The sequence below is a fragment of the Nansenia antarctica genome (assembly GCF_963989245.1).
Source record: "Nansenia antarctica genome assembly, chromosome: 3".
Lineage (NCBI taxonomy): Eukaryota > Metazoa > Chordata > Actinopteri > Argentiniformes > Microstomatidae > Nansenia > Nansenia antarctica.
In genome coordinates this window covers 46,154,306-46,173,139 of record NC_137688.1, presented here as the reverse complement: position 1 = coordinate 46,173,139, position 18,834 = coordinate 46,154,306, and the positions used below count along the sequence as shown (strand labels likewise).

At 41.6% G+C, this 18,834-nt stretch overlaps 2 protein-coding genes across 2 annotated transcripts in view; both read left to right on the top strand.

Moving 5' to 3' along the window:
* The window catches only part of LOC308154142 (adhesion G-protein coupled receptor G7-like), a gene marked incomplete at both ends in the record, with an annotated part of 32,462 nt that extends 16,250 nt beyond the window's left edge, over positions 1 to 16,212 (top strand). Inside the window, one exon of the mRNA XM_080527319.1 lies at positions 15,961 to 16,212. Within this exon, the coding sequence (XP_080383445.1) occupies positions 15,961 to 16,212 (252 nt within the window). The remainder of the gene's footprint in view (positions 1 to 15,960) is intronic.
* LOC308153128 (adhesion G-protein coupled receptor G7-like) lies at positions 10,849 to 14,966 on the top strand (the record flags this gene model as incomplete). Its single annotated transcript, XM_080526222.1, has 5 exons — positions 10,849 to 10,917; positions 11,652 to 11,804; positions 11,928 to 12,040; positions 12,796 to 13,127; positions 14,947 to 14,966. 5 exons carry the CDS (start codon positions 10,849 to 10,851, stop codon positions 14,964 to 14,966), a joined length of 687 nt encoding a protein of 228 aa, XP_080382348.1.
* Positions 16,213 to 18,834: the final 2,622 nt, after the last annotated feature.

Sequence of the window (18,834 nt, the reverse complement as noted above, 5' to 3'; positions counted from 1 at the left end):
ACATACCCAAATGGCCTTGCTAGCGGCCATGGATGCAGCATGTGATGACATCACAGCACAGTCCTGCAGAGGGTGGATTCGCCACTCAAGGAGATACTTTCCTCGCTGCATTGCCAGGGATGATATTCGCTGTGATGTCGATGAAAATATGTGGCCAGACAGACAGGAACGTCTGGATGTGAATGAATGATTTACAGTACTGTGTATGTTGTATGTTCCAATTCAGTTCCAATATGTACTGCAATATTGTTTACAGTTGCGCATAGCTGGGTGTTTCTTATGTTTGTTGTAAATAAGTTTGTATTTTTCTTTTGCACAATGCTGTGAACAAATTAGAATTGCAAAGAGCATATGCAGTAAAAATTTGAAACATACGTATTCAGTGTCTTGTACTCATTTACCTCACTAAATACAATAATGTGTAACCCACTGTAGATTTCAAATGGCTGTGCAAATAGTGTATAGTACTGTCTTGAGCATTTTCAGGTAGTGTCACCAAGATCTGACTTTTTTGCATTGGAAAACACTTACAGAGTGAACTGTCATAATGACAAAGCCATTTGACTATCTTGTTCATAAACAATGGTGTCAGGACTTTTCATTTTGATGACACTGACACTTTCATTGACATGAATACTTGCTTTTGAGGAATGAACTATCCATTTTGAGCAAGTGACACGCTTTTGCAGGTTATCAACTAGGTTTTGCAGTTTGTACTAATTGTTTTGAGAAAAGCACTAACTGTTGTGCAAATGTTAATAGTGATGTGAGAAATGCACCAAAGCGACTGAGAAAAACTGTAACTGATGATCAGTTTGATGCCTCTGGTCTTGATGATAATATGGAATAAAGTCACCCAACAACAACATTTTCAAATATATGTCTGTCAAAAATGTTTATGTCTGAAACTAGAAAAAGAAGTTCTAGAAAAACCTATGTGGGCTTGCAGTCTTATTTCATTATTATTTTCAATAGATACTGTATATAGATTTGCTGGGTAGTTGAAGCAAAGTGAGATGGTAGCGGATAACGTTAGAGATGGTTTGGTTGGTTGGATGGATGGATAGCATGTTAGATGGATAGACAGATAGACAGATAGATAGATAGATAGATAGATAGATAGATAGATAGATAGATAGATAGATAGATAGACAGATAGACAGACAGACAGACAGACAGACAGACAGACAGACAGACAGACAGACAGACAGGCAGACAGACAGACAGACAGACAGACAGACAGACAGACAGACAGACAGACAGACAGACAGACAGACAGACAGACAGACAGACAGATAGATAGATAGATAGATAGATAGATAGATAGATCTGGTTGGTTAACCAGATGAACGTTTTTGGAGTTACAAAAAGCGTAATAGTTTAAAAGGTTTAATAGGTATCAGAACACTTTTATGGATTGAAGACATGTTACATGTTTTTGCTTATTCTTGAAATCATCCGTTCAGAGTGTATGTTACTCTCTCAAAATGGAGAAATACGGGCTGACGTCTCTGATTACTTTATGGCGCACATGATGACTGTCTCAAATGATCAAATCTTTTGATCTTCAGTTTGGGCCACAATTACTTGAATCAGGTATGCAGGTACAGTGCTGTAACGAAAATGTGCACCCACAGGTCCCCAGGACCAGAGTTGGAGATCCTTTGGGTAGGTAATTGAACACAGCTTAGTGAGATGTTATTATAGACGCAGACCTTCCACTCTAACATGTTGTCTGTGCCATTTTATATTGCTGCAGGTTGGGGTTGACATTGTAGTCCCTCCTTCATTTGCATGGTAAACTGTTCACTGGCATCTACTGCACACATCAATGCCGTGTACATGAGGAGTGAAGAGCAGTGTACCACCAGGACATCAATTAATCTAATTTTAGAGACACATTGCCTATCTAGAACGATGAAGTGGGGGTTTATACTTGTTTTTGCCACAGGTAAGACTTACAGGTTTGATTCTTGAAGGTTGATTCAGATGGTTAATGAATTATACAGTTTGTTGCTTGTGAATTGCATATGAAGGGCTGTCAATAGTCAACAGTGGCAAGATGAGGTGATTGACATTGTTATGTTGAAATTATACAGTACAGTATATTACAAAGCAGTCATACCCCAGGAATGCACCTTAATCCGGTTGAACAATTTAAATAAAAATGCTGTCTACAAAAAAAAAGAAGAAGATAGCACTGTATGCGGACTGAATAATTTAAAGGTGCATTATGCATCACATAAAAAAAACTAAACATAAAACAAAAAAGCTAATGGCAAAAACATTATTTTAATATTGTTGTATAGGAAGACATCATAATAAACCCCTTTCACACATACAAGGCTTCCCAGTAGATTCAATGGAATTTCCTGTGTCGGCTTGAGTGTGAACGCGACTGACCAGGGAAATTCGACCAGGCAATTACCCGGGTCACAACCATGTATTTTTCCATGGAATTTACAGGGAAGCCTTAGGTGTGAATAGAAGCCTGAATATTCCCTGGTCCATCTCCCTTCACAGCTGTCCTGCATCGCGCAACCAGCAGGGCAGAGCGCATAAGAACTGCCCCAGACTCCGAATATCGCTACTACTAAATATAATTACACAACTGGAAACAACTACTACTTCATTTCCAATCATAGTGGAGGCATGGTATATGGCAGTCTCATGCGCCTGTCTCGTCCAGGTCTACATCCAGTTGAATGCGTGATTCAAGTAGCTTGTGTAAGCCCAGGGCAGCCAATATATAATTCCACAACTGGATAGTACGTTGTTTCCAATCATAGTTACAGTAACTAGATTACTTACTTATCAAATGTATATTTTGTGATATAGACGCATTACGGAGCACACACACCGTCTCCTTTTACCGCTGTCCTGCATCACGCAGTCAGCAGGGAGAGCCCGCAGTGCAGAGCGCATAGCAATATGTCTACCGTAATTGAGTTAACTCGCATTATGCTATTGCTTACCATCACCAAGTTCTCCCATACTGTGCTTTTGGACTAGTATAGTATGTTTATATCAACGGTAATCAAGTGCTTTAGTTGGCATAATACGAGTTGACTCGCTGGAACAAGACAGGCGCGTGAGACTGCCATATAGGCCTACTACCATATATCTGACATATATCATACCTCCGTTTTATATGTATTTATCGTCATGTTTTTCAATATAAAACTGAGGTATGTGGCAGATATATATGGTATATGGCAGTCTCACGCGCCTGTCTCGTTCCAGTTCTGCATCCAGTTGAATGCAATCAAAATAGATTGCACAACCTGGCAATGCCAACATGTGTGTAAGGGAGCAACAGGGTAATTGTCGTTTCGTTCATGTGTGCCCGGGTCAAATGCCCGGTTGACATGGCTTGGTATTCCATGGAAATTGCTGGGAACTATGTATGAAAGGGGCTATAGACATTGGGGTCTATTTGCATGTAATGTGAACATGTTGCATTGATCATTTGAATATTTTCCAGTAAACACTGTTCTGGATATCTGGAACCACTGATGTCATGGCTGTTGGCAATCATTCAAGTACAGTACAATAATAGTCACTGAGTTATTTGTATTTGTATTTTTTTCAGTCTTTTTGCAACCAGCAAAAGTCATCAGTCTGACTTATACTACTGCCCCTGTAACTACTACTGCCCCTGTAACTACTACTACTACTCCCACTGCCCTAGTCACTACTACTGCCCCTGTAACGGATACTACTCCTAGTAGTAGTAGTCACTACTACTGCCCCTGTACACACTACTGCCCCTGTAAACGGATACTACGCCTAGTAGTAGTAGTCACTACTACTGCCCCTGTAACTCCTACTGCCCTAGTCACTACTACTGCCCCTGTAACTCCTACTGCCCCTGTAACTCCTACTGCCCCTGTAACTCCTACTGCCCCTGTAACTACTACTGCCCCTGTAACTACTACTGCCCCAGTAACTACTACTGCCCCTGTAACTACTACTGCCCCTGTAACTACTACTGCCCCTGTAACTACTACTGCCCCTGTTACTACTACTGCCCCTGTAACTACTACTGCCCCAGTAACTACTACTGCCCTAGTCACTACTACTGCCCCTGTAACTCCTACTGCCCCTGTAACTACTACTGCCCCAGTAACTACTACTGCCCTAGTCACTACTACTGCCCCTGTAACTACTACTGCCCCTGTAACTACTACTGCCCCAGTAACTACTACTGCCCTAGTCACTACTACTGCCCCTGTAACTCCTACTGCCCCTGTAACTACTACTGCCCCTGTAACTACTACTGCCCCTGTAACTACTACTGCCCCTGTAACTCCTACTGCCCCTGTAACTACTACTGCCCCTGTAACTCCTACTGCCCCTGTAACTACTAGTACTACTGCCCCTGTAACTACTACTGCCCTAGTCACTACTACTGCCCCTGTAACTACTACTGCCCCTGTAACTCCTACTGCCCCTGTAACTACTACTGCCCCTGTAACTCCTACTGCCCCTGTAACTACTACTGCCCCTGTAACTCCTACTGCCCCTGTAACTACTACTGCCCCTGTAACTCCTACTGCCCCTGTAACTACTACTGCCCCTGTAACTACTACTGCCCCTGTTACTACTACTGCCCCTGTAACTACTACTGCCCCTGTAACTCCTACTGCCCTAGTCACTACTACTGCCCCTGTAACTACTACTGCCCCTGTAACTACTACTGCCCCTGTAACTACTACTGCCCCTGTAACTCCTACTGCCCCTGTAACTACTACTGCCCCTGTAACTACTACTGCCCCTGTAACTACTACTGCCCCTGTAACTACTACTGCCCCTGTAACTACTACTGCTCCTGTAACTACTACTGCCCCTGTAACTCCTACTGCCCCTGTAACTACTACTGCCCCTGTAACTCCTACTGCCCCTGTAACTACTACTGCCCCTGTAACTACTACTGCCCCTGTAACTACTACTGCTCCTGTAACTACTACTGCCCCTGTAACTCCTACTGCCCCTGTAACTACTACTGCCCCTGTAACTCCTACTGCCCCTGTAACTACTACTGCCCCTGTAACTCCTACTGCCCCTGTAACTCCTACTGCCCCTGTAACTACTACTGCCCCTGTAACTACTACTGCCCCTGTAACTACTACTGCCCCTGTAACTCCTACTGCTCCTGTAACTACTACTGCCCCTGTAACTCCTACTGCCCCTGTAACTACTACTGCCCCTGTAACTCCTACTGCCCCTGTAACTACTACTGCCCCTGTAACTACTACTGCCCCTGTAACTACTACTGCTCCTGTAACTACTACTGCCCCTGTAACTACTACTGCTCCTGTAACTACTACTGCTCCTGTAACTACTACTGCCCCTGTAACTACTACTGCTCCTGTAACTACTACTGCCCCTGTAACTACTACTGCTCCTGTAACTACTACTGCCCCTGTAACTACTACTGCCCCTGTAACTACTACTGCTCCTGTAACTACTACTGCCCCTGTAACTACTACTGCTCCTGTAACTACTACTGCCCCTGTAACTACTACTGCTCCTGTAACTACTACTGCCCCTGTAACTACTACTGCTCCTGTAACTACTACTGACCCTGTAACTACTACTACTGCCCCTGTAACTCCTACTGCTCCTGTAACTACTACTGACCCTGTAACTACTACTGACCCTTTAACTACTACTGACCCTTTAACTACTACTGCTCCTGTAACTACTACTGCCCCTGTAACTCCTACTGCCCCTGTAACTACTACTGCCCCTGTAACTACTACTGACCCTGTAACTACTACTGACCCTTTAACTACTACTGCCCCTGTAACTACTACTGCTCCTGTAACTACTACTGCCCTTGTAACTCCTACTGCCCCTGTAACTACTACTGCCCCTGTAAATACTACTGACCCTTTAACTACTACTGCTCCTGTAACTACTACTGCCCTTGTAACTCCTACTGCCCCTGTAACTACTACTGCCCCTGTAACTCCTACTGCTCCTGTAACTACTACTGCCCCTGTAACTCCTACTGCCCCTGTAACTACTACTGCTCCTGTAACTACTACTGCCCCTGTAACTACTACTGCTCCTGTAACTCCTACTGCTCCTGTAACTACTACTGCCCTTGTAACTACTACTGCCCTAGTCACTACTACTGCCCCTGTAACTACTACTGCCCCTGTAACTACTACTGCCCCTGTAACTCCTACTGCCCCTGTAACTACTACTGCCCCTGTAACTCCTACTGCTCCTGTAACTACTACTGCCCTTGTAACTACTACTGCCCCTGTAACTACTACTGCCCCTGTAACTCCTACTGCTCCTGTAACTACTACTGCCCCTGTAACTACTACTGCCCCTGTAACTACTACTGCCCCTGTAACTCCTACTGCCCCTGTAACTACTACTGCCCCTGTAACTCCTACTGCTCCTGTAACTACTACTGCCCCTGTAACTACTACTGCCCCTGTAACTACTACTGCTCCTGTAACTACTACTGCCCTTGTAACTACTACTGCCCTAGTCACTACTACTGCCCCTGTAACTACTACTGCCCCTGTAACTACTACTGCCCCTGTAACTACTACTGCCCCTGTAACTCCTACTGCTCCTGTAACTACTACTGCCCCTGTAACTACTACTGCTCCTGTAACTACTACTGCTCCTGTAACTACTACTGCCCCTGTAACTCCTACTGCTCCTGTAACTACTACTGCCCCTGTAACTACTACTGCCCCTGTAACTACTACTGCTCCTGTAACTACTACTGCCCCTGTAACTCCTACTGCTCCTGTAACTACTACTGCCCCTGTAACTACTACTGCCCCTGTAACTCCTACTGCCCCTGTAACTACTACTGCTCCTGTAACTACTACTGCCCCTGTAACTCCTACTGCTCCTGTAACTACTACTGCCCCTGTAACTACTACTGCCCCTGTAACTACTACTGCTCCTGTAACTACTACTGCCCCTGTAACTACTACTGCCCCTGTAACTACTACTGCTCCTGTAACTACTACTGCCCCTGTAACTACTACTGCTCCTGTAACTACTACTGCCCCTGTAACTACTACTGCTCCTGTAACTACTACTGCCCCTGTAACTACTACTGCCCCTGTAACTACTACTGCCCCTGTAACTCCTACTGCCCCTGTAACTCCTACTGCCCCTGTAACTACTACTGCCCCTGTAACTACTACTGCCCCTGTAACTCCTACTGCCCCTGTAACTCCTACTGCCCCTGTAACTCCTACTGCCCCTGTAACTACTACTGCCCCTGTAACTCCTACTGCCCCTGTAACTACTACTGCCCCTGTAACTACTACTGCCCCTGTAACTCCTACTGCCCCTGTAACTACTACTGCCCCTGTAACTCCTACTGCCCCTGTAACTCCTACTGCCCCTGTAACTCCTACTGCCCCTGTAACTACTACTGCCCCTGTAACTACTACTGCCCCTGTAACTACTACTGCCCCTGTAACTACTACTGCTCCTGTAACTCCTACTGCCCCTGTAACAACTAGCACTGCTGCCCCTGTAAACACTACTGCCCCTGTAACTACTACTGCCCCTGTAACTACTACTGCCCCTGTAACTACTACTGCCCCTGTAACTCCTACTGCCCCTGTAACAACTAGCACTGCTGCCCCTGTAAACACTACTGCCCCTGTAACTACTACTGCCCTAGTCACTACTACTGCCCCTGTCACTCCTACTGCCCCTGTAACTCCTACTGCCCCTGTAACTACTACTGCCCTAGTCACTACTACTGCCCCTGTCACTCCTACTGCCCTAGTCACTACTACCCCTGTAACTCCTACTGCCCCTGTAACTACTACTGCCCCTGTAACTACTACTACTCCTACTGCCCTAGTAACTACTACTCCTATTGCCCCTGTAACTACTACTACTCCTATTGCCCCTGTAACTACTACTACCCCTGTAACTCCTACTGCCCCTGTCACTACTACTGCCCCTGTAAATACTACTGCCCCTGTAAATACTACTACTCCTACTGCCCTAGTCACTACTACTGCCCCTGTAACGGATACTACTCCTAGTAGTAGTAGTCACTACTACTGCCCCTGTAAACACTACTGCCCCTGTAAACGGATACTACTCCTAGTAGTAGTAGTCACTACTACTGCCCCTGTAAATACTACTGCCCCTGTAAATACTACTGCCCCTGTAAACACTACTGCCCCTGTAAACACTACTGCCCCTGTAAATACTACTGCCCTAGTCACTACTACTGACCTTGTTCCTACCACTCTCCACACCACTACCACTCTTCCTACCACAACCACCCCCCCTCTGATCTGCATCAATGGAGGTGAGCTACAGAGTGGGGTCTGCATTTGTCCGGATGAATGGACAGGAGAGACCTGCTCTACAAGTGAGTCCAAACCCCATCTCTCACATTTTGTGCTTCAGTTTTAGCAAACTGTAAAAATGTCAAATATAATTCTGTCCTTGCTGAAAAGTGTTACACTACTTGCTTTGATAGAACATTTCTGCCATGAAGACACCATTGGAGAATTCTCTTTTCCGAGAACTACTGTTGGCCGGTTTGCTTATTCTGAGCAGTTGTGTGATCAGGATGTAACCAGTGGTATGTGTTTGTATGTCATGATTAAGGCCTACAATAATAACATTGCTGTTCTTTGAACACTTTGTTGATCTTGTGCTCATCTGCTTAATTTTGCCACACCAGTTGGTACGCCAAGGGCTGCAGCGAGATGTTTGAAAAATGCTGGGTCTCCACAGTTTGGTCATCCACAAGGTGTGGATTGTGATTTGACCCTCAGTAGTATTCAAGGGAATGTAAGTACATATTTGTATTGTATCCCAGTCTTGGTTTTGATCTCTTTTGTACAATTATGATATACAATTGAGAAGGATTATCAATTTTGGTGGTGATGTAAATGTGCAACTACCAACATTTTGACAATTTCAATAATTCCATAGAATTAACAAGACAGAAAATAACCTACTAATTGTGTTAGGGTTAGGGTTAGGGTTTGACCCACCATAAAGCCGCAATCCAGAGTTGTTAAAGCAGAAAATTGGCTGTGCCGCCACTCAGGGTAAACAACACAGAGAGACAGTTAAGCTACACAACTGTTCTCAAAAGTTTAATTATGCTAAATAATGTTCTTTCTCCAACTCTGGATTGTGGCTTTAATTTGTGATAACCTGTTAGCCATTTATGGTGGGTTTCATAGCATATCCTTATTTTTTCCATTCAGATCTCTGTCACCACTGATTTGCTGTGGGTGGCAACCAGTACTCAGATTCTGACATCCAGACCAGAACAGCTATCAGCTGAAAACATCACCACTGCAGCTCAGATTGTTAACACACTCCTTCAAGTGTCTACATATATCAAGGAGGTATATGTATATATTTTTAAACTTAAATCATTGCCATCTGGTAATAATCTGTTGAAATACCACCCTCCACTAATGATGGCCATCAACAAATGTGTAATCTCATGTTAGAAATGACTTGATATGACAGACAATTGACTCTATCACATTGTAATCTAATCATAAACAAGACAATGTTTTGTTTTTCAACTAAAAGCTACAGGAACTCATGTTAAACTTTAAATGCATTAAACATTGAGCATGATGTAGATTAGTGGACAAAAGTGGACCAGTGATGTGGATATTGTGGGTCAGTCAGTGTTGTTTCGTTTGCAGGACATTGCTGTGGCAGCGGTGACCACAATCAGTCAGCTTCTGGATGCCAGTGAGCAGGTTACACAGGAGAGTAACGCTACTAAGAGGTACTGTAGATAATATGCAGTAAACAAACTAGCCAATGGGGAAATGATTTCCATATTTCACTTTGCTTAAGATGAATGTCATTAGATTTGTGTGTGTGTGTGTGTGTGTGTGTGTGTGTGTGTGTGTGTGTGTGTGTGTGTGTGTGTGTGTGTGTGTGTGTTTTGATTCTCTACCAGCCTCACGATTACCTTGGAGCAATTCTGCCTGACCCAGAGAAATAATTCATTTCTGGTGGTCCAGCCCAAACTTGCAGTCCAGTGTGTCCAACTGCAAAGTGGGGACACATTAGGGGTCCAGTTTTCTGATCTAACTGGTGGGTGTGACTGCTACACATTGTCATTGAATCATTTTTTTTCTGATTTGATCTGTATTCTCTTGGAGATATTTATAATTGCACATGCTTTGTGGATTTTGCATTGTTTTCAAATATGTATTTGCATTGGTCTTACAGTAACAGTAAGCAGTACAATAACTCCACACATTTGCTTGCTTTAAATTCCCCAAAACAAATTCATCTTATTCCTCAGGACAATCTGATAGCTTTGTGGAAAATAGAATCCAGCTGAACACCAATGTATCTAAACTGGGTGTTGGGAACAGTGGTCCAACTGATGTCCAGATATTTATACCATTTCCCCCAGGTGAGCCAAAGCAGGTGCTAAAACACTGGTCGATCAACTCAGCTAGAATGTCTTGTATTGTTGCCAACAGTACTTAATTTATGTCTGTATTTTCTGAAATAAGGTCAGCAGTTAGCAAACATTTGGATTGCCCTAAGAATTTATGTCATGCCCCTCTTTTGTAAAAAATAAAAATAAAAAATAAATAAATAAAAGCCCCTCTACATGGTAGAGATATGCTGTAAACAATCCTAACTCATGTACCATACAGTAGCTGATGAAAGTTTGATTTTTTTCACAACTTTCTCTCTTGCTCTCTTTTTCTTTCTCTCTCCTTTCACTCAGATAAGCATATCCAAAGCTCAAACCTATCTTTTGGTTTCGTGCTTTACCAAAATGATAGATTCTTCAGATCGACAGCTTTCAGAGCCCAACTGAACACCAGGAGAATGGTCCTATCTGTCAACCTGAAAGGAGCTGTGAAACCTGAATACGTGGAGATGCTCTTCAGACCCATAGTAAGAGCTCTGTTCTGTTTAACTATATAATCTCACCAAAATGCACTTTTGCAGGGGTGCACAGCACGACCGGTCCTTGGGAGATGCAGTCTTATTTATTTTCAACTTTGCCTTGGAAAAAGTACACGTGTGTTTTTATGGTAAAGTAAGTGCATTGATTAAATAAAACATTTTCAATGAAAATGTTACCCTTAAAAAAATACAAATGTCAGGTGTTTCTGCTGGCTCTGACAAATAAATGAAAATATTAAACAGAGAACTTTACTATGCTGTGAGATGAGATGGAGGTGGAGCTTGGAGGATGTCCACATCTCTGAGGATCTCTCTTGGACCCTCAACTCTTTTTTGGTCAGAAAGGCGCATCAGCGCCTATACTTCCTGAGAAGATTGAAGAAAACCCAGCTGTCTCCCAGAATCCTGGCCAACTTCTACCGCTGCACCATTGAGTGCATCCTAACCAACTGCATCACAGTGTAGTACAGCAACTGCACTGTGTCAGAAGGCCCTGCATCCCCACCTCCACATACTCTGCTGAACAAACCCCCCCCCACCCTAGGGTACAATGACTCTCAGTATCCCCCCCCCATCGTGTTTTTATATCATGTTTTTATATCGCTATTTGCACTTCTGGTTAGGTGCTAAACTGCATTTCGTTGTCTGGTGCTTGTACTCTGCAATGACAATAAGTAAATCTAATCTAATCTAATCTAGTGTATGTTCATTTCTGTTCCCAGGGAATCCCCAATGCATCCATATATGACTATGCCTGTGTGTTCTGGGACTATACCTTAGACGACTGGAGCACCCAGGGCTGCTCTAAAGTGAAGAATTCATCCGAGGGTCTGCGTTGCCACTGCACTCACACCACTAACTTTGCTGTGCTCATGGTAAGTGTATTCATTTAACGGCTCTCACATTGCACTCCGGTTGACTGGGTCATCCATATTGATACGGGTGACAATTTGCTCTCCACACTGACAAACATTTTTTCTTATTTTGTTTTGTAACAGTCATTTAGGTTGAATTATGAATACGCTGAAGCCCTGAACTGGATCACCATCTTGGGTTGCTCAGTGTCTATTGCAGGCTTGAGTTTAACAATCATTTTCCAGATCATGACAGTGTAAGTGATGGCCTAGTGGATAGAGAGTTGGACTGGGGATCAGATGGTCATGACTTCAAATCCCACGTGGGAACACCACCACTAGTGTGCCCTTGAATACGGCACTTGGCCCTAAATTACACCAGGGAGACTGTTTATGTAATCTCTAATTATAAGTCACAGGGATGTGGTGAGGAGTAAGTCTAGGAGGAGTAAGTCCTCTATTTTATTCGTTTTACACCTCTGGAAGATTTAGCACTACTACAATTAGTGTCTTTCACCTAACAAACGTACACCTACCTGTACATTATGCATCTTTGGGGTTCTTTGATAGACCTAATACCTTAATCATACCCAAAGGCACTCTCCATCAGCTCTTAAGTGAGTATGGCCTAGTATAGATCAGCCTGCCTAGTAGTCTTTTGGAAAGTTTGAATACCTGGCTGCAAGGAAGTTAACTAGCATTAGTCTAATGATCGCTATGCTGCCTCCCAAAAGTAAACACGAGCTAGCAAAAGAACATTCAAGGACATTTTAGTACAGTACATCACAGGTAAGTGGGGAAGTGTGGTCCTCTTAGTCCAATACCGGAATTTCTGTCTATTTCAGGGACCTGTTTTTGCACTAACCTTAGAATTAGTAACTGTTATCCCATTATTATCCCAAAATCATAAATTATCCCAAACTCATGTATCATCTTAGTTAAGGTTGGCTGATGAAGTGGTACAATTCTATTCTTGGTTGGTCTCAAACAGTGTTGTTTTGCCCATCCCCAGAAAATCTCGAAAGACCAACACCACAGTCCTGTTGGTGAGCATTTGTGTAAGTCTCCTGGTCTTTACAGTCATCTTCCTGGTTGGAGTCGACAACCCTCACAAACAGATTGGCATACCAGAAATAAAGGAAGCCAACAGCATTTCTCCTTCTGACAAACACATGGAGCAGGACGATGGACCTTGCACTGCAGTGACAGCCCTTTTACAATACTTCCTGATGGCCACCTTCACTTGGAACATTCTCTATGCCACCCGCATATTCCTGCTCATCAAGGACACCTTTAAAGAGCCCCCGTCACACTTCACAGCCATCACTTTGATAACAGGATGGGGTAAGAGTACCTGGGGACAAATATAACATGTTTTTACGTTATTAGCCATGGACCACTTTATCTAGACTAGTATTTTTTTTACATTAGAAAGTGTTGTCTAATTGGGACAGTGGATGGCGTCAATTGTAACATCTTCAAAATACGCAAATAAACTTTTCATCGTATAGCTGCTTCGCCCCGGCCCTAACAACCATGACAAAACCTCATGTGCTAGCTTGCAAGACACAAACACTTTGACATCATGTCAATGTTTAGCCAATGTTACTGTGAACAAAGACATTTGGTTGTATTCTTAGATATTAAGCTCTGGTTGGTATAAAAAACATACAGGTAATGAGAAAAGTTACTTTTACCCCTAAACAACCCCACCTTTCCCAATACAATCTGCAGATGGTGAGATTTGACAATGTTTACATGTTACAATGTTTGCAGGAAATAACCTGGATGTACTGAGTGAGTTTCATCACTCTAGCTTGTTTCTGAAAAGGGTGTTACAATTGACTCCTGTCACATGTGTACCTAGTCTCCCTTACAGTACATGTATAGGGTAAAGCTTCTCCTGTACACACACACACAATTATGCTCTAATTTTCGTTGCTTCTAGCATTTATTTTTTATGGTTTTGCTTGTGATAATTGTGACATATTGTCTTGTCACCAACTTGAAATGCACTGCACACAGTAAATATCATTTTTGTTTTAAAACATACCAGTTTTGTAACAATGCTATTACAGCATTATTATTATCATTATTATCATCAGGAGTGCCTGCAGTGGTGGTTTCCATCACGTTAGGAGCTACCTACAGAGTGGATGATCCATTGGGCTACCGACAGGAAGAATTGTGAGTCAAGTTAGATAATACAGTACCAGTCAAACTTTTGACTTTTCATTTTCTTTTTAATTTGTTCATGGTTTAAACTCACCTTTACATGGCTGAGATGGTTATAACTTTTGCATCGAAAACGCATACATCTAGAGAAATAAAAATATGTTAAAATATTTGAAATCAAGAATGATCAGATAATTGCTCAAAACACGGTTTTTTTTTTGTTCTATTGAACAAAAAATGTAATGTGAAGTTTGGCATGGTCCAGATAGATGAGGATGGAAGTTACTGCTTTGTAACTGTTTCACTCAATGCTACTAAATATTGTCTGGTGTCTATGCACCAAATGTTTTTGATTCATCTTTTATTGAGAAGCTAAAACACAAAATGTTTGATTCTACAGATGCACCCATATGTATTGCCGATGACTTTAATCTTACTATAGATCTGTTAGATTCTTCTCAAAATATCATCACGCCCCGCTTGGTGGCCTCAAATTACATTCAATTATTCCAAAAATAACTCAACATTGTAGATGTGTGGCGATTAAAAAACCCAGATGTTAAGGATTACATATAATTTTTATTGAGGCCAAAAACATTCTCTCGTATTGATTACATCTTAATTTCTCCTGCTCTCTTGAAATTTGCGACCGATAGAGTTCATGCCAATGCTTATCTCAGATCATTCTGCACCTCTGCAGCCCTTATTTCATTGCAACTTAAATCAGCAACTATTGTCTGTCTATGGAGAAAAAAAAGCCTCTGACACAAGTCCTTATAGTCAAGTCCTTACGATTTCCCTTTTGTGAGCTTCAAGTCAGGATAATTATTCATCTGTCCTTGGTCAAATTAAACTGGTCCGATGGTCCGATGGTCCGATGGTCTCCTCTTCATATTACTTTACAGGCCAAAATGATCAAACTGTTGTATAATTAAAGATTTTCTTAATTATACACAACACATTCTAACTGCTTCCCTTGTCCTTCCAGTTGCTGGCTTGCTGCTCTAGACAGAGATGGGAAGTTTGACTTCAAGAAGCCAATGTTTTGGGGGTTTCTGATTCCTGTAGCATTGATGCTCATCTGGAACACTGTTGTGTTGGTTTATTTTGCATTTACAACATGCAGGACAAACCCAAATCTGACCAGGTAATTCATACTCTGGCCATTTACAATGTACATTCTTTACAGTCTAATTTAATTACCCCATAACTCTACTTAAAATGTGACATACTGTATGATCTATGTACATTCCATTATGTAAATTAAATGTAAACACGGCATTGCAACAAATTACGTTGCAACAAAATATTGATACATTATCAACACATTTTGTATTTCTAGTAGGGTAGAATATGCTTAACAAGGGAAACCCAATATAGCATGTTCAATGTATTACATGAGAGCTTGCAGAAGTTGGCTAGCTTTCAGCTTACAGTATGTCACATATAATATTCAAACATAGAGCATCGAGTTAAATTCCGAATTCAAGGTCTTGTGTTCCATTCTGGTGGAAGAATACAATAACATCCATGCAATTTTCCTTAGTACAAGCCACACCTCTAAGACGAAGAAGTTCCAAAAAAGCTTCTCACTATCAGTGGTGTTAGGCCTGTCCTGGACAATAGGCTACATGATGCTCATCACCAACAACGGGACCCGCCTCCACAACATGCTCAACATTGCCTTCTGTGTTTTCACCACAACTCAGGTTATAAAGCTTTGGGTTACATTTTATTCAGCTATATATAATAGCTAATCAGCTATTACTTGAAATGTAATGATAAAAAAAAAGATAATTACAGTACACAATACTTAATCCACCTAATAATTACTCTTTTATTTTGTAATTAGACACACTTTGTAAATTAAAGTGTGACCCCGAAAGTCTGTACACAAATTGACATAATAATTAGACACAAATGCAACAACAGCAGTTTTCAGTATGCCTGAATCTATTTTTTTGTTGATGCAAATAAGTTGAGGTTTGCTTTCCATCCACAGGGCTTGCAGATCTTTATTTTATTCACAGTAAGAACATCTATTTTCAAGAAAAGGGTATTAGGTGCATTGAAATCTGTCTCTTGGCCTGAAATTTCCCTATACCCCAAGAGAAAGTTTGTCCTGAACACAAAGCAGACCACAAACCAGACCATGGAATCATACAGAGAACTGGATGAATTCTCAAGCCATTCATATGTGCCTTGTCTGTCAGATACTGCTTCCGGGAAGGCCACAAAGACAACTGGCCTGTAAGTTGTCTTTGTGGTAAAGCTAACTATACAGTACCTCCTGTGTGTAGCTGTGTTATACACTGACAGTTTTGCATCAATTTGATTTTTAAATATGCTGAAATGTTTGTTTTTTTATTAATATTTTTGTTGTTGTTGTAAGTTTTACCTAATCGGTCACATGATGACATTCAGCCATAGACATTGTCCAAAGATAATTTCAGGGTTAGTAGTATATTCTGTTAACTGGACTTCTTTATTTGCATTAGTCTCTACAGTCCCTTATAGTCGTTGCTTTTTTCTTTTCTTTTTTAAACTTCTACGGCTTAATACTTGTATTATATTCCTTTGTTTTTATATCTCTGTCTTTTTAATATCTCCCTGTGTATTTGTTTTTGTAAGTGCATTGCATTTGTATATGAAATGTACAAATAATGTCCTATTGGTTGATTCTTATTTACTGTGACATGATTCATTTGGTTTAAGAATACTCTGCAGAGGTCAATTATTATTACTTATTATCAACTACAGTACAGTTACCTATGTCAGTTATGCTCCTTATCCATTTAGTTCTCAAATACACATAGCCTTCTTTGTATGTTCTCAAACAACCACATGGAGGCGCTCACTCTCTATTGACAAAAATGGGAGTTTAATGTCCATCAAATTGCTCACCAATCCTCTACAAACTCTAAATGATAAAGCTAGAGGGTGTTAAAGAAAAGACATGGGATATTTTCACTTTCAATTACTGTAAAGTTTGTGACTGCAACTAGTCAAACATGTCAACTAGATCCAATGACATTTTCAAATATATACAGCTCTGGACAAAAAAAATCTCTGGTTTTACTATTTTGGTATGTGTGAGTAAAATTGTAACATTTTTGTTTTATTATATAAACTACTGACAACATTTCTACCACATTCCAAATAAAAATATTGTCATTTAGAGCATTATTCAGAAAATGACAACTGGGCAAAATAGCAAAACAGATGCAGTGTTTTCAGACCTCGAATAATGCAAAGAAAACAAGTTCATATTAATTTTTAAACAACACAATACTAATGTATTAACTTAGGAAGAGTTCAGAAATCAATATTTGGTGTAATAACCCTGATTTTCAATCATAGCTTGAATGCGTTTTGGCATATCTACCAGTCTTTCACATTGCTGTTGGGTGTCTTTATGCCACTCCTGGCACAAACATTCAAGCAGTTCGGCTTTGTTTGATGGCTTGTGAGTCCGTCCATCTTCCTCTTGATCACATTCCAGAGATTTTCATTGGGGTTCAGGTCTGGAGATTGGGCTGGCCATGACAACGTCTTGATCTGGTGGTCCTCCATCCACACCTGGCTGTGTGGCATGGATCATTGTCCTACTGAGAGTCATTTTCTGCGTGACGACCACGGCAGTCGTTTTTATACTTTTCCTTGTTCCTCAGTTCAGGTGATCACCTAATCAGTACCTCAAGTAGAATGAGGTTGGAATTCAACACTGGAATGGAATGGCTGCCATACATGCTGATTTAAGAAATATTGAGTGGGCTCTTAATTTTTTCCAGAGCTATATATATACAGTATATATAACAATTACAATAATCAGAAATGTATATATTGAGTGTACTTAAAACATATGATATGTGTACATGTTACATGTTTTAGCTTCCTCTTGACATCTTGTCCTGTCTTGCACCTGTCCTGCTGTAAACCGTGCTGCACTGTCCCAAACCAAATTCCTAACATGTCATGGCAATAAAGTCTTCTGATTTCAGATCAGAATCAGAATCTGATTCTGATTCTGATTCTGATCTGAAATCACCTGTACAGTGTAATTTCTCTTGAAAGGGTCTGACGTCTCTCATTCATTTGTGGTAGGGTTTCTCCAAGTGGTCTTCTTCTTCTTCTTCTTCTTCTTCTTCTTCTTCTTCATCATCTTCTTCTTCTTCTTCTTCTTCTATTAATAAATCATCATCTTGGGGTCAGGGCTGAAATGAGGACCTACACACCCAGTAGCTCTACAGGACCAGAGTTGGAAAGGCTTGACTTTGGGTAAGTAAGGGAACACAGTTAGTAGTGAGAAAAGCAGCCCTTCTATTTGGCAGCACTGAAGGTAGTACTGTATGAACATAGACAGGGAGCAGTCAGAGAAAGGCTGACATGACGTTTCAGCCCTTTTTAATGCGCACATGTTCACTTTTACTATGAGAGTCATTAGTTTCCCCCAGTGTGCCCTCTGCTCCCCCTGTGTCTCTGTTCCAGTCCTTTCCTGGACACACACGTCACACTTTGAGAATCAGACCTTTTTCTCGGAACGAAGGACTGCAAGGTTTTGTGGAATTTGTGCAAGTGGTTGCAGGGCATCCGCTATAGTGATCTATACATTTCACCCTTTCGTCTCTTGATTTCCAGTATTTCCAGAGGAAAGCAATACGGAAGAGGGAAATTGATTAACTGGACTGGACTCATGAGCATGTTGTTTTGCTGAAAAAGAAATTCATAGAAAGAAAGTGTATGTCCAAGGCCATCAGACTAGTTTAAGCAGCAACCCGGCCTGAGCACAGATTTATACTGTGATACTGCTCTGGGACACTTGGGGTCACATTTTGTCTAACATGACTAAATGGGTGTCTTCATTCTCCAAACATTC